Genomic DNA, 21,654 nt, shown 5'->3' with positions numbered 1-21,654 from the left:
GTTTGTTAGCATTTATTATACTGGTAAAAAACATAGAAGATATATTGATATAAAAATAGCTATTTACATTAAAATTTTAAAAACCCACAAAACTGAGAATCTAATGCAAGAAAGTGAGATAAAGTCAAAATGGAATGAAACCAAATGAAATGTGCCAAAAGCCATCCCTAAAATAACTTTAAATACACCAAGAGTATACACAGTAAAGATAAAAATCTTACAAGAGTATGTTTCTATTTTATAATCATGAATTTAAGTAAAACAGATTTTTATTTGTCTTTAGGAAAAATAATGTCTTTGACAGTAAAACTTTTCAGTGGTGTATGTGGGAAGACAGGTGTTAAACTAATAATCCACCACCACCAGCAGCCTAAGAGGTAAAAATAGATGAATGGGCAGTTCCCGCAGATATGAGCAACTGCCTACACTCAATTTAAGTTAATTTAGATCTGAGTGCTAAAACAATTAAGTCTAACTAAATAAAGGATTCTTCCAGAGGTTCATAAAAGCCTATTAACTGCACTTGGGTAGAGGAAAACACCAGAGCAAACTATGAAGTTATTTTCTAAACCAGAGAAATAAGAAAAAATATCAAATAAAATATGACAACTACAACTAAAACTTATTTACATATTAAACTTGTTCTCCAAGCCAGAGGTGGGGTTGGGAAGGTAGGGTGGGGATATAAAGCTCTATAATTTTCAAATGAAGCTTGAAGATAAGTGGGAAGAAAAAACAAACATGCTGGGTAAATTTTACTTCACTTGAAAAATGTTTACTTATATAACTGCCATTTTTAGAAAATTTATCCACCAAGGGTGCCTAGGTAGCATAGCTGGTTAAGCATCCAACTCTTGGTTTTGGCTTAGGTTGTGATCTCAGGGTCATGAGATGGGGCTCCGAGATTGGTGCAGAGTCTGCTTGAGACTTTCTCTCCCTCTGCCCCTTCCCTGCCAAATTAAAAAAAAAAAAAAAAAAATCTTTCTAAAAATCTGAAATTTAAAAAAGAAAAAAAATATTTATCCAGAAAAGAAATGAACCAAAAATTTCTAAGTACCCAAAAAGATAATACTGTCTTACCAGGAAAACCAGCCTTCACAGCATATCTAAATAATCTAAATACATAGCAAGTTATTATTTGGTGACTTTTTTTTTTTAAGATTTTATTTATTTATTCATGAGAGACACACAGAATGAGGCTGAGACATAGGCAGAGGGAGAAGGCTCCATGCAGGGAGCCTGATGCGGGACTCGATCCCAGGACCCCAGGATCACAATCTGAGCCAAAGACAGATGCTCAACCACTGAGCCACCTACGTGTCCTTATTTGGTGACTTTTGATACTAAAATTCAGACAGTGATTTCTTTTTATAATATTATTTAAAAATTAACCGAAAGAATTTACATCTATAAGAACAAATTCTTCTAAGAACCATTTTATGTGATCTTCCACAAAAAAACTTCTAACTAGGGCTCCTGGCTGGCTCAGTCAGTAAAGCATAAGACTCTTGTTCTCAGGGTTGTAAGTTCAAGCCCCATTCTGGGTGCAGAGATTACTTAAAATAAAATCTTTCTTTAAAAAAACATTAAAAAAAAAAAAAACAACTAACATTCTCAGGGGAAAAAAAGATAATCTAAAAATCTTTTTAAAAAAATAAAAATAAAAATAAAAATAAAAAAAATCTTTTAACAGTAGAAAATTATTAGAATACAAAAGCAATCTCCCTCATCCCCCCAGTTCTTACCAAACAATTGCAGGTGCTAGAAATTCTATTTTAGCGCTAAACTCTAATTTTTATTTCTAGCTTGTAGTTAAAGTTACAGAGGTGGAACCAAAGAACAATAAAAGTATAGTTCCCAACAAACATGCTTATGAACTGAATTTGATTTTGATTGCTTACGACTCATCATTTGATTCAAAGTTTCTAGATTTTCTCATGTGAAACCAATAATGCATTAGGAAGAATAGGAAACATCAACGGATATCTGTGTTTTAGTCATGACTCCGCATCATACTAGTTGGTGTGATATTGGGCTTACTATTTAAATCATCAGAACCTCATTTTCCTTATATGCAAAACACAGGTTAGGCCTTACAAAGCTATGATGATTGGGGTGCCTGGGTGGCTCAGTGGTTGAGCATCAGCCTTTGGCTCAGGTCGTGATTCTGGGGTCCTGGGACTGCGTTCCACATCAGGCTCTCTGTTAGGGAGCCTACTTCTCCCTCTAACTATGTCTCTGCCTCTCTCTGTGTGTCACTCATGAATAAATAAATAAAATCTTAGGGAAAAAAAAAGTTATGATGGTTAAATGAGTGTATATGTAAACACATCAACATAGTGGTTGGCACATGGCAAGCATCCAAAAAATGGCAGCTATTTGGCAACTCCAATCTTAAAATCCATTGTGACTTTCCAACTGAAAATCTCTCTTTACTTCAAATTATCAGGTTAAATTCTATCAATTATTTTCCTATCTGAGTAAAAAATTGGTGACATACAAATGTTCACTTTTGTGGGCGATAAAGTCATAAACATGAATATGCAGCTAAGATTTTACTCTGAAACAGAAGACTGATATGCTTTGTTAATTATTAAACATTCTGTATTAGTAATAATTTCAACTTGTAGGGGATTAAAAAAAACCTGGGAAGCTATAAATAGTGAGTTAAAAGCAATTTAACAATAAAATTTAACTTGTATATTATCTTTCAGAATTATAATGTATAAAAACTTTGACTATTTAGAGTTCCTGTGAATGGTAGTCAATGAAAATGAACTTGTCAACTCTGAAGCAGTATAGTATAACCATTTCAGAAATTTCTCTCCACCTCCATTAACCTCAAAGAACCAATCTAAAAAATACCACCGGGACCATCTTGAAGGTCTGCTATTAAAAAAAGGTATTAAGTTGGGATGCCTGGGTGGCTCAGGAGTTGAGCATCTGCCTTCAGCTCAGGACGTGATCCCATGGTCCCGGGATCGAGTCCCACATCAGGCTCCCTGCGTGGAGCCTGCTTCTCCCTCTGCGTATGTCTCTGCCTGCTTCTCTCTGTGTCTCTCTCATGAATAAATAAATAAAAATAAAATCTTAAAAAGAAATTAAAAAGGTATTAAGTTAAAAGTAGAAAGTCTTCCAAAGCAGAAACAGAAAAATAACAGCACTTGACAAGTGCAAAATGTTTCATAATATAATTTCTAAGTACACAAAAAGAACTTTGTCAGACTAATCAAGGAAACCATTAATCTGCTGTCTTGAGGCCTCTAAAATCTACATTTCAAAGTGAAAATACACTTAGCACATTAGTAAGTAATGGAATTATCTAAAAGGAATCCACTAAGAAGTTTTAAGCATACTAGCTACCTAGGCACTAATTCACGTGCCAAACTTCTTTCAATTACAGTTCATATTTGTTATTCCCTTTAGCAAAAACCAATCATAAATTGTAAGATATATTGGCATACATATAATGATTGATTTTGTCATTATTGTAACACCAAGACACCTTCGTAAATGTAGCCTACAGAAATGGCAAAGGAATGGCAAATGGACTTCAGCCTGTATTGGCAGTCTGGTACAGTATTAAGCAGGATTACAAAGTACTAAGAAGGAAAAAATTTAAAAATTAAAATAAATTTTAAAAAAACAACAAAGTGGGATCCCTAGGTGGCGCAGCGGTTTGGCGCCTGCCTTCGGCCTAGGGTGCGATCCTGGAGACCTGGGATCGAATCCCACATCGGGCTCCCGGTGCATGGAGCCTGCTTCTCCCTCTGCCTGTGTCTCTGCCTCTCTCTCTCTCTCTCTCTCTCTGTGACTATCATAAATAAATAAAAATTAAAAAAAAAAAAAAAAAAACAACAACAAAGTACTAAGAAGGATTTCAAGCCAAATTTAAACTAAACCAGATACTGCTACAGGCAAACTGTGTCTGCCACTGGCACTGGAAGGGTGTGGCATCAGAAGTAATATTAACTGTCATCATTAGCCTACAAAATAAATACTTTATAAATCAATTCATTACACAGTTAACGGTGATTCAATTTTCATGGGCTAGCTTTTCAACCTATAGAAAAATGTTTTATTCACATAAACAATGCACTAAAAGTTTTTTAAAAATTAATGTCTCTTTTTAAAATGGAAATAATTTCTTTAAGGTGGAAAAGAATAGCAATAGTTACATACAGCATTCTATGGTGGCTACTGTAAGAATCATTAAAGAGCCTATAGAAAAAGTAATTACTTACTTTCTGAACATGTAGTTTCACCATTGGTAACAACTTCAGACTCTAACTGCAGCCCATCAAGACAGACAGACAAGTCTCCTATTGTCTCTGTTGGCTCTTTGTCACCTACAAGCTGTAAAGTCACAACTACTTCCTCAACTGTAAGAGAATATAATTCCAGAACAAAATGGTCACTTTTAAGTCATCTTTACTGTTAAAAATAATGTCGGAAAACTTAACATTTTTGTGTTTATAAATTGTTTTTAGTATACTTCACTGAGGTTTCAGGCCTTTTGACACAAAACATTTAAAAATAGATCAAAATTTGCTAATGCTTAATATCTGTAATGTAAAATACTAAACAGCTCAACCATCTCATTTGTTATATTCATCCCATCCTTGCATAAAATAAGCCAGCAGGATTATTTAGCAATATATGCCTGAATTTTATTGCATAAAAACATATAACTTAAGAATGAATCATATCTTGGGGTGCCTGAGTTGTTCAGTCGGTTAAGTGTCCAACTCTTGATCTCAGCTCAGGTCTTAAGCTCAGGGTCATGATGGTTTCCACAGTGGTGTGGAACCTACTTTAAAAAAAAAAAAAAAAAAGAAAAAAAAGAAAGAAAGAAAGGATTATATCTCTTAAATGAGATTTAAGAAATATGTTTTAAAAAAATTAAGAAATATGTTTGAGAGAGTCAACAGGTGGGAAAATACCTGTTTTAAAATCATGATTATACTAATCAAAACAAGCATGTATCAAGTTTTTCTATATTTTATATATACACACAAATAAAACCACAGCCTTTTAAAATTAGGAAATTTTAAAAATAAGCATTTGAGAAGAAAATCTGCCAAAATATTAACCACATTTGTCTCTGAAATGAGATTAATTTTCCCTTCACCTCTGCTCTATATTTTTTAGTTTTCTAAAATTAAGTATATAGTATTCTAATAAGTATCTATTTACTAAATTTATTTAAAATATTGGGTCAAAAATGAATTTGCTAAACCAAGATTACTCAGAATGCTTTAAATAAATAGTTCAAGATTTTTCTCGTTAATATTATAACCAAATAAACTCAAAAACAAATAGTGAACAGTCATTCTGCATCTTTTACACATGAATTTCATACAGAAAAACAAACAGCCTAGCGCAATTTCTTTACTTTTACATACATACGTTTCATGTTGTTTGACTTTAAGGTTTCAAAGATATCTAATGCAGCAGTTCCCAACAAAACATCAGATTTCAGTGTCTGGTGACTCCACACACGAAAATGTAATTTACTCACAGGGGTGACGATACTAAAAGTGAAGAAAGGTAAAAAAAATACGTATTATTTTCATTAAAATACCACAATGGAATCTTAAGTAAATTACAATTAAATTTTAATGACTAAAATCTTTTAACTGTAGCCCTTACAGTTTACTCTACAACCAATATTGCCCATTTTCTATAATCTTATGGAAAATACCTAAATGCAGGATGCCTGGGTGGCTCAGTGGTTGAGTTCTGCCTTCAGCTCAGGGGGTGATCCTGGAATCCCAGGATCCAGTCCCAATATCGGGCTTCCTGCATGGAGCCTACTTCTCCTCCCTCTGCCTATGTCTCTGCCTCTCTCTGTGTGTGTCTCTTGTGAATAAATAAATAAAATCTTAAAAAAAAAAATCTAAATGCTACACAATCGCATGGTCATTTTCATTTGTATTTGAACTACAAGGGCAACTTCATGCATGTATCATCAATAAGAGTAGAACTGCTAATCGTGCTACAAACTGTTAGAAATCTAGTTTTACTTTAGTAATATAAAAAAGTTAATTTATAAATTAAATCCTTACTTTAGGTCAGGTAGTATGGTGAGCCTAAGGTTATATGATTTCATTTTCACAGCAACCCTAAGAAATGGAAATTACCACTCCCATCCTCAGATACAGAAACTGCTATTCAAAGAAGTTAAGGAAATGGCCCAGCATCGCAATCAGCTATATGATTTGAGGATTGTATTAGATACCCTAAGTTTCACACTGCTAGAAGTAAAGCGTCCGCAATAATTGTCAAATACAGACTCACTCAGACCTTGCCAAATGCCAATAAAGAATACTATCTAAAAGCGCCTGGGTGGCTCAGTGGTTTGGCGCCACCTTCAGCCCAGGGCCTGATCCTGGAGACCCAGGATCGAGTCCCACATGGGGCTCCCTGCATGGAGCCTGCTTCTCTCTACTTCTGTCTCTGCCTCTCTGTGTCTGTCATGTATAAATAAAATCTAAAAACAAATAAAAAAATAAAAGCACCTGGGTGACTCAGTTGTTTAAGTGTTCCCATTCTTGATTTCATCAGCTCAGGTCATGATCTCAGGGTTATGACACTGAGCCACATGTTAGGCTCCACACTCGTGTCAAGATTCTCTTTCTCCCTCTCTCTCTTGCCCCTCTCTCCCCCAATTTTCTCTCCCTCTCTAAAACAAAAAAAACAAAAACCAAACAACAACAAAAAACTATCTGTAATGATAATTTCCAAAACAAATTTTGGGAAATTTGAATTTGCAATAAACTGTATACAAAGTATTTCAGAGACATCAATTAGAAAAATAGGAATACTATATTTTCTGCCATAGTACCACTCAATGCTATAAAGAAAAATTCTAGAAAAACTTGAATTTCTCTATATCTCGTTCTAAAAGGTGATCAAATTTGGGGAATAAACTCTTTCTCAGAAGTCTACCTATGCCTATTCCTCTCATCATCACATTTCTACCATCATTTTAAGTTTAAACAAACTAAAAAAATTTTATCTTAACACTGCCTCTTCTTCCGAGGGGTGGGGAAGGACAAGGTATTCTTTCTCTTTAAAATTCTGAGATGTTGGGATCCCTGGGTGGCGCAGCGGTTTGGCGCCTGCCTTTGGCCCAGGGCGCGATCCTGGAGACCCGGGATCGAATCCCACGTCAGGCTCCCGGTGCATGGAGCCTGCTTCTCCCTCTGCCTATGTCTCTGCCTCTCTCTCTCTCTCTCTATGTGACTATCATAAATAAATAAAATAAAAAAGATTTAAAAAAAAAAAAATTCTGAGATGTTGGGATCCCTGGGTGGCGCAGCGGTTTAGCGCCTGCCTTTGGCCCAGGGCGCGATCCTGGAGACCCGGGATAGAATCCCACGTCGGGCTCCCGGTGCATGGAGCCTGCTTCTCCCTCTGCCTATGTCTCTGCCTCTCTCTCTCTCTCTCTGTGACTATCATAAATAAATTTTAAAAAAAATTTAAAAAAAATTCTGAGATGTTATGTTCAGGAGAACATACTGTACATATCAAGAAAACATTTCTTTTTCTATTACTCATTTGAGAAATCATAATGGGGACAGAATAAAAGAAATTATTACTTTTACTTTGAGAGAGGATAAAGCATACTGTCAAAGATAATCTTTTCTGAATTATTTCAATTCTAGAGAAAATGTCTGCAATGGAAGTCATGTTAAAATTGCAGACCAATCTGTTGCAACTTAAAAATTCAGAACTTGGGACGGCTGGGTGGCTCAGCAGTTGAGCATCTGCCTTCAGTTCAGGGCGTGATCCCAGATCCAGGGATCGAGTCCTGCATCAGGCTCCCATAAGGAGCCTGCTTCTCCCTCTGTCTGTCTGTTTCTCTCTCTGTCTCTCGTGAATAAATAAATAAAATCTTTTTTAAAAATTCAAAACTTGAGCTATGTATTCCCCCAAACATCTGGGCTCAACAACAGCACTATCATAAGAGACGACAAAGAGAGTTTCTTTTTTCTTGACTTTTAAATCACTAAGGAATCAGGGACACCAGGCTGGCTCAGGGTTGAGCATCTGCCTTTGACTCAAGGTGTGCTCCCAGAGTCCCGGATCGAGTACCACGTTGGGCTACCCAGAGGGAGCCTGCTTCTCCCTGTGCCTATGTCTTTGCATCTCTCATGAATGGATGAATAAAAACCTTTCAATTTATCTTTCTTTCTTTCTCTTTGTTTCTTTATAAATAGCTAAGGAGTTCATATCATTATCAGCTTAAGAGCCTCAAAGTATACATCTAGTGAACAGAGCTAGCAGCTGGGAGAAACTAGATGAATATTCAGTCAATACTCAGTATTAATACTCAGTCAATTCTGCTGAACATCTCTAGTCATTATGGAGGTCATGAACTTTTATAGACTTCATTTGCTTTTCAAAAAAAATTTTATTCATATAATTTGAAATTTAGATACAATCTCTAACAGATCACAAAAAATACTGTAAGAAACTTTGTTGAAATAAATACAGATGAAAAACATTAGAATGATACTTATTTTTACTCATTTGCTCAAAATCATCATCAAGTACATCAAGATACCCTAGAAATCCAAAATTCATGTTAAAGAACAATTTAGGTATATCCAGATTATTTTGTCATTCATTAGGAATAAGTAACTATACACATATGCATGTACTGTGTGAAAAGAATATAGTTTCAAATATCTCATCTCATTTATAAATAAAACTTTTCTTTAGTCACTGGTTTATTTCTCTAAGGAAAAAAAATGCAAGAATTCCAAATGTTAGGTAATAAAAATAATCCCTGTGTATTTTATATGGTAACAACCAGTTATATTTTGAACTACATTTTAATATAGTTGGTCCCTTCATTAAATATGTTATATTGTTTTGAAATCCACTTGTTGGGATGCCTGGGAGGCTCAGCAGTTGAGCGTCTGCCTTCAGTTCAGGGCGTGATCCTGGGATCCTAGGATCAAGTCCCACACGGGGCTCTCTGCATGAAGCCTGCTTCTCCCTCTATGTCTCTGCTTCTCTATCTCTCCGTGTCTCTCATGAATAAATAAAAAAAAAATCTTAAAAAGAAAATGAAATCCACTTGTTGATAAATCATGTTTTCTTCCATTTTAGTAAAAATGTTAAAATTAATCTATAATTCTCTTCAGTGAGTGTTCAGTATGAATATGTGGGGCTTTGTCAGTAAGTGTTAAAAACTGAGCTATCTGCTACTTCTATGAATTCATTCTACAGATAAAAACACCAACATACTGACACAGGCATGTGGATGTATACTGCAATGATGTATAATAACACAACGTTAGAAACCAAGTGATCGGGGAACTAGTAAAATAAATGATAACTCATTCTTATTAAGGAATATTATGCAACTACATGAGGTATGTTAGATCTATATATATGCAGAGATAACCATGCTATGTACAGTATAAAAACAGAGTTATAGAATAAAGTGTCTGTTTTTTAAAAGGAATAAAAGCCTTTGTGTAGGTTCTATGTGGGCATTGGAATTAAAAACACAAAAACAAAACTATTTTTAAAAATTAAACTAAAAAAATTAAGTGAGGGCAGCACAGGGGGTGCTCAGCGGTTTGGCGCTGCCTTCAGCCCGGGGCGTGATCATGGAGACCGGGATCAATTCCTGCGTCGGGCTCCCTGGATGGAGCCTGCTTCTCCCTCTGCCTGTGTCTCTGCCTCTCTCTCTGTGTCTCTCATGAATGGATGAATGAATGAATGAATGAATGAATAAAATCTTTTTAAAAAATAAATAAATAAAGTGAGCTACTCATAGCTCTGTACTTAAATGCTAATTTAAGGAAATAGCTGCTAAGACTCTTTCTAGGCCCATGACAATGGGCTCTCCAGATACTGTTCAGTAGCAATAATGATACCATCATCAACTAAACTAGAGAAGATAAAGGAGAGACTGGAAAAACAAGTATCAGGATCTCTGGGTGGCTCAGCGGTTTGGTGCCTGCCTTTGGCCCAGGGCGCGATCCTGGAGTCCCGGGATCGAGTCCCACATCAGGCTCCCAGCATGGAGCCTGCTTCTCCCTCTGCCTGTGTCTCTGCCTCTGTGTGTGTGTGTGTGTGTGTGTGTGTGTGTGTGTGTGTGTCTATCATAAATAAATAAATCTTCAAAAAAAAAAAGAAAAAGAAAAACAAGTATTTAAAGAGAAACAAAAAGGGGACTAAAGAAAGGAGTCCTAGAATAGGGGTAGAAAAAAAAAAACACATGAAAGAGGAGGAGGAGCAAAGAAAACAAGTGAAAAATTTTCAAAGCTTCATTTCTATTCACCTACTAAACTAAATATACTATAGAAAATATATTCAAACCTACACTGTAAGGGGTTGCTTCCATTTGGGACTGTTCGTATTGTTGCATTTTTCTGTCTTCTTTGACTGTCCATCTACTGTGACTTCCACATAAGGGCTTGGTCCAAACCAATTCTTTTTATTTTCTTTAAGTTTTGCTGAAATGACTAGGCAAAAGAAAAGGTAAAAATATTTAAATATTCAAGATGTTCATCCTTCAAATCAATTTAATTTCATAAAGGTTACACAGAACAGTATTACTTTCACTTAGAGGGGCAGTTTTCCTTTAAAAATATTTACTAATTTTATTCACTCATGACCTTTCTATTTCCTCCCATCCTAGTAAATAAACACAGTAATTCCTCCGTATCATCCACCCAAATTACTATTAATAGACCCCCAACATCAGTATCAAATAGTCTCAGAACTCTAATGTCAATCATAAAGCACATCAACAAGTATCTGAATGCCTACGATGTATCAGATATTGCTCTAAACTGTAAACAGGGCAGCCCGGATGGCTCAGCGGTTTAGCGCCTGCCTTCAGCCCAGGGCCTGATCCTGGAGACCGGGGATCGAGTCCCACGTCGGGCTCCGTGCATGGAGCCTGCTTCTCCCTCTGCCTGTGTCTCTGCCTCTCTCTCTCTGTCTCTCATGAATAAATAAATAAAATCTTTAAAAAATAAATTAAAATAAAAAAATAAACTGTAAACAGAGGGATGCCTGGGTGGCTCAGCGGTTAAGCGTTTGCCTTCGGTTCAGGGCATGATCCGGAGTCCCGGTATCAAGCCCTGCATTGGGCTTCCCGCATGGAGCCTGCTTCTCCCTCTGCCTGTGTCTCTGCCTCTCTCTGTGTCTCTCATGAATAAATAAAACCTTTAAAAAAATAAACTGTTGGGAATCCCTGGTGGCTCAGCAGTTAAGCACCTGCCTTTGGCCCAGGGCGTGATCCTGGAGTTCGGGATCAAGTCCCACGTCGGGCTCCCTGCATGGAGCCTGCTTCTCCCTCTGCCTGTGTCTCTACCTCTCTCTCTCTCTCTCTCATGAATAAATAAAATCTTTTTAAAAGAATAAAACTTAAAAAATAAACTGTAAATAAAATAGTTTACAGTATAGAAAAGACTGGTTCTCAGGGAGATAATATCCTAAAGTCCTTGTGCTGAAAAACAGGCTAATAAGGCAGAATATGATTTGGTAGTAAAAAAGGCCTCTGAGAAAGTACTTTTAAAACCTTTTATTCAAGATTTTATTTATTCATTCATGAGAGATACGGAGAGAGAGACAGAGACACAGGCAGAGGGAGAAGCAGGTTCCCCATGGGGAGCCCAATGCGGGACTCAATCCCAGGACCCAGGATCATGCCCTGAGCCAAAGGCAGCTGCTCAACCAATGAACCATCCAGGTGCCCCTGAGGAAGCACTTTTAAGCAAACTTCTAAATAACAAGGAGCAACCAGGAGAAGATTGAAGTGAGAAGAGAGCAATGCAGAGAGAAGCAAAAAAGCTGGCATATCTGAGGAAAATATAGCTGCAACAGGGAAGTACTGTAAATGAGGTGAGATCTCATTTAGCTTTGTAAGCCCAGATAAGCAACTTTGATTTTATTCTAAGCATGCTGGAAAGCCATCAGAGGAAAAGAGTTATAAAGTAGGATTATTTTTAGCACCTCATATATCTCATATTAACAAGAACTTTTTACAAAGTGCATCTTAAGATAACTGACATCTTCACCTGTAAGTTACCTTTGCCAAAAAATAACCTTATGCAAGCCCTTTGGAAGGTGTAACAAGTAGATTCGAATTTAGCAGAGCATCTCATACTTCCCACAAGTGAGAACTCATTGCTCCCCTATAAATGAGATGACCACAGTCATGGAAATATTCTACCACCTGGGTATCTATTCCAGTAGCAAACCACAGAGAATGCCAGTGCCCATCAAGGTTAAGGGGCCCTTAGAGTTGCTAGAGGAGTCTGTATAACAGCTACCCAAGGAGCTCAAATATAGTCCAAAGCACAGACAGTCTAGGCATCCTAGCAGGTCCAGTCCCAGGTAGCAGCCGTGAATCTCTTGACTTCAAAATATCACATATTTCTGTCCTTTGGTACTTATATGCATTTTTTTTTTTTGTAGTATGAAGCCAATTACAGGGTTACTACTCCATCAATACATGCATATTCTACAAATTGGAACTTCATCATTATTTTGAAACACTTGGTATAATAAAGTTCAGTCAGATTTGAAATCAATATGCAGTGTCAAAGAGTATCTGTCAATGAAAGAAAAAGAAGAGCTGCAAGAGATATTATTGAAATAGGCAGTAAGGAGCCACCAAGGAATTTTAAGTAAAAGAGTGTTCTTCAACAAATTTACTGAAAAAAAAAAAAAAAAAAAAAAAAAAAAAAAAAAAAAAAAACAAATTTACTGAGCGCCTACTACATACATATATCAGGTATTATTTAGGGCACTGAGAATACAGTAATGATCAGATTAATACTAAAAGATCATTCTGAAACTGCTTTGGGAAAAATAATTTGAAAGGGAAACAAAAGTAGGAGTTAAAAAGACTACTGTAGTCATCTACTCAAGAGACGACAGTGGTTTGGACAGGGTAGTGAACATGGATATGGAGAGGATTATTTTCTAAGGAGAACCAATAGGATTAGATTACACGAAGAAGTTGGGGAAAAGAAGCAGCAAGGATAATTCTCAAGTTCCAAGCATGAGTAACTGGATAGAAGATAGTGTCATCTAAAAAGATGAAAAAGATATGGGAAACAAATTTGAGGGGGTGGCATGGGCAAGAAGAAATCAAGAGTATTATACTGAATGTATAAAATTTGAGACATCTAAGCATAAACACTAATAAGTCTTTTTCAGAACAGAAAATATTCAAATGGGGACCAGACATATCTGATTAATACATACCATAAAGTTCTAATATCTTAATACAGAGCAAAATTCAATCACAGGATTGCCATAGAAAAAATATAAAACCCTTATTTTTAATACATTTCTGGTCTGAGGAATCCCTGGGTGGCGCAGCGGTTTGGCGCGCCTTTGGCCCAGGGCGCGATCCTGGAGATGTGGGATCGAATCCCACATCAGGCTTCCGGTGCATGGAGCCTGCTTCTCCCTCTGCCTGTGTCTCTGCCTCTCTCTCTCTCTCACTGTGTGCCTATCATGAATAAATAAAAATTAAAAAAAAAAAATTTCTGGTCTGAGAAAAGGTGAAACAACCTGAACAATTATGCAAAGCCCACCAGTGTATTTCAGGGGCTCTAATGACCCTCTGAATACTCACTAAATCTAGAACAAAGCAGTTTAGGCATCACAGGAAGAAAATGATCTGCCCTCAGTGGTATTTTAGGATTCAAAATTTTGAAAGTTATTTGGCCAAATAATCCTACCCAACCCTGTTAGAAACCAATTTAGGAAACTTCAAATAGGAAAATAAAAGGGGTAAAAGAAACTAACACCAACTGTTAGTGTTTGCTCGGTATCTGGCATTTACACATTGTCATCTCAATACTCAAGACAATTCTGTGAGATAGGTATTATCATCTTAATTTTTACACATAAAAAGACAAACTCAACAGAACTTAAAAGTTTGCTGAAGGGTCACTTGTAAAGACTGAACAAGAGAAATTAAGTGCTCAAATCTGTTTGTTTATTTATTTATTCATGAGAGACAGAGAAAGGCAGAGACATAGACAGAGGGAGAAGCAGGCTCCTCGCAGGGAGCCTGATGCAGGACTCGATCCCAAGACCCGGGGATAACATCCGGAGCCAAAGGCAGATGCTCAACCATTCAGCCACCCAGGTGCCCTACCAAATCTCAGTTTAGATTGCATAAAATTTTGGTTATAGCCCTAATATTAGAAAATAGATTGTTTACTACTTCCTGAAATTTAAATTCCTATAGTAAATTAGAAGAATATAAACAGTAAACTGTAAGGCAGGGAATCAAAAAATGTCAGTATTATCTGTTATCTGGGCTATTGCAAAGGTCTCTGATAATTCTTTGTTTTTAACCTCACATCCGCAACCCCTCACAACTTCTAGAATTATCTTCCTAAAACAGATGTGGTGTCAACATTTTTCAAGCACTTCTCTAATGCCTGCAAAATGAAATTTAAACTCTGGGGCATTTTACATTGTTACATACCTTTTCAGCCCCCTCCTATACCAAATCCCATCCAGTCCCCTGGTATTCTAACCACCCTTAGCTATTTGCTATCCCTAACAGGGGCTGTGCACTTTCATGTGCTACTCTGGATGATCTACTCACAATGATCCTTCTTCCATTTTACCCAATAAAATCCTACTTCTTGAGAAATAAATGACCCCTTTTCTTTGATCCAATGCTTCTTAAACCTAAGAAGTTAAATTGTTCCTGCCTCTATGTTTTGTTTGTTTTGTTTTGTTTTTTTAGATTTTACTTATTTATTCATGAGAGACACAGAGAGAGAGGCAGAGACACAGGCAGAGGGAGAAGCAGGCTTCATGCAGGGAGCCTGACGTGGGACTCGATCCCAGGTCTCTAGGATCACACCCTGGGCTGCAGGCAGCGCTAAACCGCTGCGCCACCGGGGCTGCCCTCCTGCCTCTATGTTTCAACTGCATTTTCATATTTACATATGGTTTCTACAGTTTTTTCATCCTTAGTTTTCAGTAAATTTACTGTTTTTTACTTTAACTCACCCTATAATCCCTGTATGACAAGGATAGAGACAGTCTTTATAATTCCTATAGCATTTAGTAAGTTAAATGTGAGAGATATTTAACCTATCTGTAGAACCAAATGATTTGTCATGGTACAAAAGTTTCCCTGCTTTATTGTTACATACACATACAGTATCTATTGCATATAGTTTTGCGGTATATATTAATGTTCTCCTGGGGCTTCAGTCAGAAGAATATGCAACTCTTGATGTTGGGGTTGTGAGTTCGAGCTGCACATGAGGTATAGAGATTACTTAAATAAATAAAAAACTTCTTTACAAAATTTAAAATTTATTCATGTTCTTCTGATCCTTTCTGAAGATCAATGCTTTGACCTGACTTTGGTTCTTCATCCTAACTCTCCAGTACAAAAAACTTGGACAATTTATTATTTTTTTTAAGATTTACTTATTTATTTGGGGTGGGAGGTAGAGGGAGAGGGAGAGAGAATCCCCAGCAGACTCTCCACTGAGCATGGAGTCTGACACAGGGCTCGAGATCATGACCTGAGCTGAAACCAAGAGCTGGAGCTTAACCAACTGTGCCACCCAAGAGCCCCAACAATTTAGATCTAAAGAAATTAAAATGAGTCCTTAGTTTATTCCAACCTATTCTGGGAACTGAGAGGCAACAGTGAACAAGGAAAAACAAGTAGGGTGCAGTATGAGCTAATAGGAAATAAAACCAGTTAGGCAAGGGCTAACTTTGTGGTCAGTCATAAAAGGCCACAAGAGGCCTCTATGGCAAAACTATGTGTTAGCTAGACAGAATTTCATATAAACTCTGAAGTTTAAATTTTAAGTAAAAAGGGCCTTCCTAGTACCCAAGCAATCAGAGATTACAAACTTCTAGTAAATTTTGGAAAGTGTAGTGTTATTTGATTCCAATTAATAATAAAATCAAGATGGTTTTTCCAATTCAAATGATCAGTTCTAAGTAAAGTTTGAGGCTAAGAAAGTTCTAGGAAATACCAAAGTTACTTATTTTGCCCACATAGTATAATACAAGCATCAAATAAAAAAAAAAAAAAACAGATGAATTCAGAATAATAGCTGAGGTTATGTGTAAAGCATAACTAAACAGGAAATGGCTAAAGACAGACATTTGTGTCTAAGGTAAGGGACCAAGTCATAGGATTAGAGAAAAGAGTAGATAACCAAAAAAAATCCAACTGTAAAAATCAGTATAATCTGTGATGGACAGGGATGTGAAGGATGAAGGACAAAGAGGTAAAGAAAATTATTCTTTACCTAATTATTCAGAAAATTAATTCTGACTATTTTTTTTTTAATATTAAGAAAGTTAGAATGAGGGGTGCCAGGATGTCTCAGTTAAGGTCATGATCCCAGAGTCTTGGGTGGCCCTGAGTCAGACTCCCTGATCAGTAGGGAGTCTGCTTTTCCCTTTCCCTCTGATCCTTCCACCAGCTCATGCTCTCGCCTGCACTCTCTCTCAAATGAATAAAAAATATTTTTTAAAAATTAGAATGATAAAAATAATGTAAAATAACCAAACAACTTTATGAAAGGCTTAAAGCTTAGACTGCTGTTAAGATATTAAATTAGACATGAATAATCCTAGAAGGAGAAAGAAATAAGGAATTAGGGGAAAGCGAATTAATCTATACTTCTACAGTATTTTGGAGTTTTCCAACTCATATACACTGTCTCCCAAAAACCAAATAACAAAGATGTTAACATCCTTAGTTCACAGCTAAGGAAACAGGCTCAAAGATATTAGTGACAAGCACAAAGTTATAGAACTATTAAATTATCAGAACCAAGACTAAAATCCAGGGTCATTAACTCTCCTGAAGATGGGAGTCATATAGATTTCTTGACTAAAACTGGGGCTCGGGGATTAGATGTCCTCCCTAAAAGTTTAACTGTAGAAGCTTTAATGGCACACTAGTCAAAGCATTTGAGAGTATTTATTATTTTCTGCTATAATTTTTACATCTATTTTATAAACTACACAGGAAAGCTATTGCCCAATACAGAGACATTCAATAATAATGTTCAATTAAAATGTGAACTGATCATTTAAGCTAACAGAAGTTCCCAAAGCAACTACCTCAATGAATTACCTAGATCCATGTGAGAGTAGCACAAAAGACAATTTTTCTTAGGCAACTCAAATTCAAACAGCTAGGGATGCCTGGGTGGCTCAGCAATTGAGCATCTGTCTTTGGTTCAGGGTGTGATCCCGGGGTTCTGGGATTGAGTCCTGCATCGGGCTCCCTGTGAGGAGCCTGCTTCTCCCTCTGCCTATGTCTCTGCCTCTCTCTCTCTGCCTCTCATGAATAAACAAACAACATCTTTAAAAAAAGATTCAGTTAGATGGTTACTCGGGTTATTTCCATAAATTAGATTAAAGTTATAGGAGGAGTTACTAATGCAAGGTCCCTGGGTGTCTCCGCTAAGCTTCCAACTCTTGATTTCGGCTCAGGTAATGATCTCAGGGTCCTGGGATCAGGCTCTGAGCTCGGCAGAGCATCTGCTTGAGATTATCTCTCTCTCCATCTCCCTTTGCCAGGCTCCCTGTCACTCTCTCATATATATAAATCTTTAAAACAAAAAATGTGTTACTAATGCACCAGTACTACACTTTTTTTTATTCATGTAAATGCTGAAAAGGAAAAGTGACACCAGGGGCACATGGGTGGCTCAGGTCACGACCCCAGGGGAGTCCTGGCACCAAACTCCAAGCCCCACCCCCTGCTCAGCAGGAAGCCTGCTTCTCCCTTGCTGCTGCTCCCCTTGTTTGCTCTGTCAAATAAATAAAATCTTTTTTTTTTATTTTAAAAAGGAAAGGTGGTGCAGGCTTTTCTTTGATACTCATATAAAGAATTCAGTGAAATTAAAACATATGTCCAAGGGCAGCCCCGGTGGTGCAGCGGTTTAGCGCTGCCTGCAGCCTGGGGTGTGACCCTGGAGACCTGGGATGGAGTCCCATGTCAGGTTCCCTGCATGGAGCCTGCTTCTCCCTCTGCCTGTGTCTCTGCCTCTCTCTCTCTCTCTCTGTCTCTCTATGAATAAATAAATAAAAATATTTTTAAAAAAACATATGTCCAAGTTCTAAATTAATTTATCCATTTATCAACAAACAGCACTATGAATTTTTTAATTCTGTTTTGTCATAGCTTACAAAAAAAGTGCGGTTTCTCTGAAATAAATTTCTTATTTGCCCTCACTTAAGCAGGTGAGGATGACCAATTAGCCAATATATATATTATAAACAAATGTATGTATGTTCACGTGTATGTCAGAAAAGAAGTAAGAAAATAAGAGCGCCTGCCTGGTTGGCTCAGTTGGTAAAGCATGTGACTCTTGATGTCAGGGTCATGAGTTCAAGCCCCACATTGGGCATGGAGCCTACCGAAAAACTAATTTGAAAAAAGAAAGAAATTTGGAAGGAGTAAGAAAATAGATAAGAGGGTAAGAAGCCATCTGCTGATTCAGTGCACTACTATCAAGATTCCCATGGTGTTTTTTCTTTTTAAAGATTTTATTTATTTATTCATGAGAGACAGAGAGAGAGGCAGAACATAGGCAGAGCAGAAGCAGACTCCCTGCAGGGAAGCTTAATGCAGGACTCAATCCCAGGACCCCAGGATTATGGCCTGAGAAGGCAGACATTCAACCACTGAACCACCCAGGTGCCCCTCCAATGGTATTTTCGACTGAAGTAGACAAAACACCTAAAATTTATATGGAACTACAAAAAAAAAACTGAATATCCAAAGAAATCCTGAGAAAAAAACAAAGCAGGAGGCATTATACTTCCTGATTTCAAGTTATCCTATGAAACTACAGTAATTGGGGCACCTGGATGGCATAATCAGTTACGCAACCTATTCTTGGTTTTGGCTCCAGTCATGATCTCAGGGTCAGGAGATCGAGTCCTACACTGGGCTCTGCACTTAGCACGGAGTCTGCTTAAGTTTCTCTCTCCTTCTGTCCCTCCCTGCCCCCACATGCACACTCTCTCTTTCCAGTAAATAATAAATCTTTAAAAAATAAATAAATAAAACTATAGTAATCAAAACAGTAGGGTACTGACATAAAAACTGACAAATAAGGGGATCCCTGGGTGGCGCAGCGGTTTGGCGCCTGCCTTTGGCCCAGGGCGCGATCCTGGAGACCCGGGATCGAATCCCACGTCGGGCTCCTGGTGCATGGAGCCTGCTTCTCCCTCTGCCTGTGTCTCTGCCTCTCTCTCTCTCTGTGTGTGACTATCATAAATAAATAAAAATTTATAAAAAAAAAAAAAACTGACAAATAGACCAATGGAACAGAACTGAGAGCCGAGAAATAAACACAAACATATGAAGTCAACTAATATTTGACAAGAGAACCAAGAATACTCAGTGGGAAAAAAGCAGTCTATTCAATAAATGGTGCTGAAATAACTGGATTTTAAAAAAAGATAAGAAAAAGACATGGCATGGTGCCTAGGTGGCTCAGTTGGTTAAGCATCAGACTTTTGATCTCAACTCAGGTCTTGATCTCAGGGTCATGAGTTCATGCTCTGCACTGGGCTCCACAGTCGGAGTGGAGCCTACTTTAGCGCCTGCCTTTGGCCCAGGACGTAATCCTGGAGTCCCGGGATCAAGTCCCACATCGAGCTCTCTGCATGGAGCCTGCTTCTCCCTCTGCCTGTGTCTCTGCCTCTCTCTCTCTCTATCTCTGTGTGTGTCTCTCTCATGAATGAATAAAATCTTAAAAAAAAAAAAAAAAAGACACGAAATTAGAGCAAAACCACAGAGTAGGATCTTTAACTTTGTCACTCAATTCTATCAATCTTTCACACCAACTTCCTAAAATACAAATACAATTGATTCTCTTTGTTAAAAGCCCTGATTACTTTCCATCTCTGCCAGCCATGATTTTTTTTTTTTTTTTTGTAGCCTTGACACACACCTGAAGGAGATCACCCACTCCCATTAAATTCTCATGGCTCCCCACTCTGCAGCAGTAGCTTTTAGGGGCATTGGCAAACACTTGCGCATTTCCCTGCTTCGTGCCTTCTGCTTATATTCTCTCCTAAAAAGATCCTTTCTACTCCCCTACATTTTTTAAAAATAACTTCCTACATTTAAATAGTAGCAATGCTTCAAGCACTATCCCCTTTCACAGCAATTCTGGTCAAATACCGATCTCTCTTTCCTGACCAAAGTTATTCTCTCTTGTTGCCATCATCATATACCATGGCATTTATTTTTTACACTGGAATATTTATGTCCTCTGATTCTAGAAAGATGTTGAGGCAGCTTACCAAAATAACAAAACAAAACAAAAAACTCAAAAAACAATACTATAACTGATCCATTAACATAGAATAAAAAATACAATGTCATTAAAGGGATTTTTGCAAAACATTTAATTCTGAGCTTTTTAGCACCAAAATCAAAGAAGTAAACAATGAATTATGAAGGGCAGTTGATTCTATTTAAATTAGCATATCACTCTTTATAATCTTATGTTCTCCATTTGTTTCATATCTAATGATATATTTGCCAAATATATCATTTTTATCCATTCTTCATGTTTGTTTTTATTAAATTGTTTTTGCCTTATATTTGTGCATTCTCAGAAAATTTAGAACCAAGATTAAAAACTTATAAATGGCAAGAATTACATCTTCTTAAGGTGCCTTCAGGAATTTATTAAATGACTTTCTTACTATGATAATAATGGTAGCAAATATGGTAACACCATGCAAAGAGAAAAGTCTAAAGGAATATAAACCAAAACCTAAAGGAGTAACAATATCTCTGAGGACTAAACTGATAAATAGGACCCCTTACTTTATTATTTTACTGAGTTTTTAAAAATAAAAAACACGTTCATTTACTCATGTAACCTGAAAAGGTAAAGGTTTTTCTTTTTTAAAAGATCGCTCCAATCAAAGGTTTTAACATTAACTTGCCCCAAAGAAAAGTCATAAGACGCTGGCTCAATTTAAATCAGCTACACAGGAAAAATAAAAAATAAAAAAAATAAATAATAAATCAGCTACACAGGGATCCCTGGGTGGCGCAGCGGTTTAGCACCTGCCTTTGGCCCAGGGCTCGATCCTGGAGACCCTGGATCGAATCCCACGTCGGGCTCCTGGTGCATGGAGCCTGCTTCTCCCTCTGCCTATGTCTCTGCCTCTCTCTCTCTCGCTCTCTCTGTGTGACTATCATAAATAAATTTTAAAAAATTTTTTTAAAATAATAAATAAATAAATAAATCAGCTACACAGCCTAGCTTCAAGCTGAGGAGCAGGGAAAAACAATCAGAATCTTGCTTAACAAAGAAATATTAAAAAAAAAAAGAAATATTAATATCTTTCACTGAGAATTAGACATTGCTAAGGAAAGAGACTATAGTGAGGGAATCTCCAAAAATAAATTCTAAGACGCTGTCACCTTACAAAAGTGTTATTTTTATATAATTCAATCACTTTTAGGTTTTTGAGGAAGATAGTAATAAGGATATGAGGGCCTAATACTTTGTGGCCTAATACTCATAATCCAGATGTAGATATAAGACAAGTGTAATAGGGCAGCCCTGGTGGCGCAGTGGTTTAGCGCCGCCTGCAGCCCAGGGCGTGATCCTGGAG

The 21,654-nt window shown here is 37.1% G+C and overlaps 1 protein-coding gene across 5 annotated transcripts in view; it reads right to left on the bottom strand.

Moving 5' to 3' along the window:
* ITCH (itchy E3 ubiquitin protein ligase) overlaps positions 1-21,654 on the bottom strand; it is a 152,444-nt gene that overhangs the window by 78,649 nt on the left and 52,141 nt on the right. For 4 of the 5 annotated variants that reach the window (XM_038572050.1, XM_038572048.1, XM_038572047.1 and 1 more), the window contains 3 exons: positions 10,349-10,490; positions 5,410-5,534; positions 4,245-4,382 (listed from right to left, as the gene is read on the bottom strand). In XM_038572050.1, coding sequence (XP_038427978.1) covers positions 4,245-4,382; positions 5,410-5,534; positions 10,349-10,490 — 405 coding nt within the window. The remainder of the gene's footprint in view (positions 1-4,244; positions 4,383-5,409; positions 5,535-10,348; positions 10,491-21,654) is intronic. The other variant, XM_038572051.1, reaches the window with a different exon arrangement.

Source organism: Canis lupus, chromosome 24 (assembly GCF_011100685.1).
Source record: "Canis lupus familiaris isolate Mischka breed German Shepherd chromosome 24, alternate assembly UU_Cfam_GSD_1.0, whole genome shotgun sequence".
In the NCBI taxonomy this organism is placed as follows: domain Eukaryota; kingdom Metazoa; phylum Chordata; class Mammalia; order Carnivora; family Canidae; genus Canis; species Canis lupus.
Note: the sequence above shows the minus strand (reverse complement) of the source record. Positions and strands in the feature narration are given on the sequence as shown.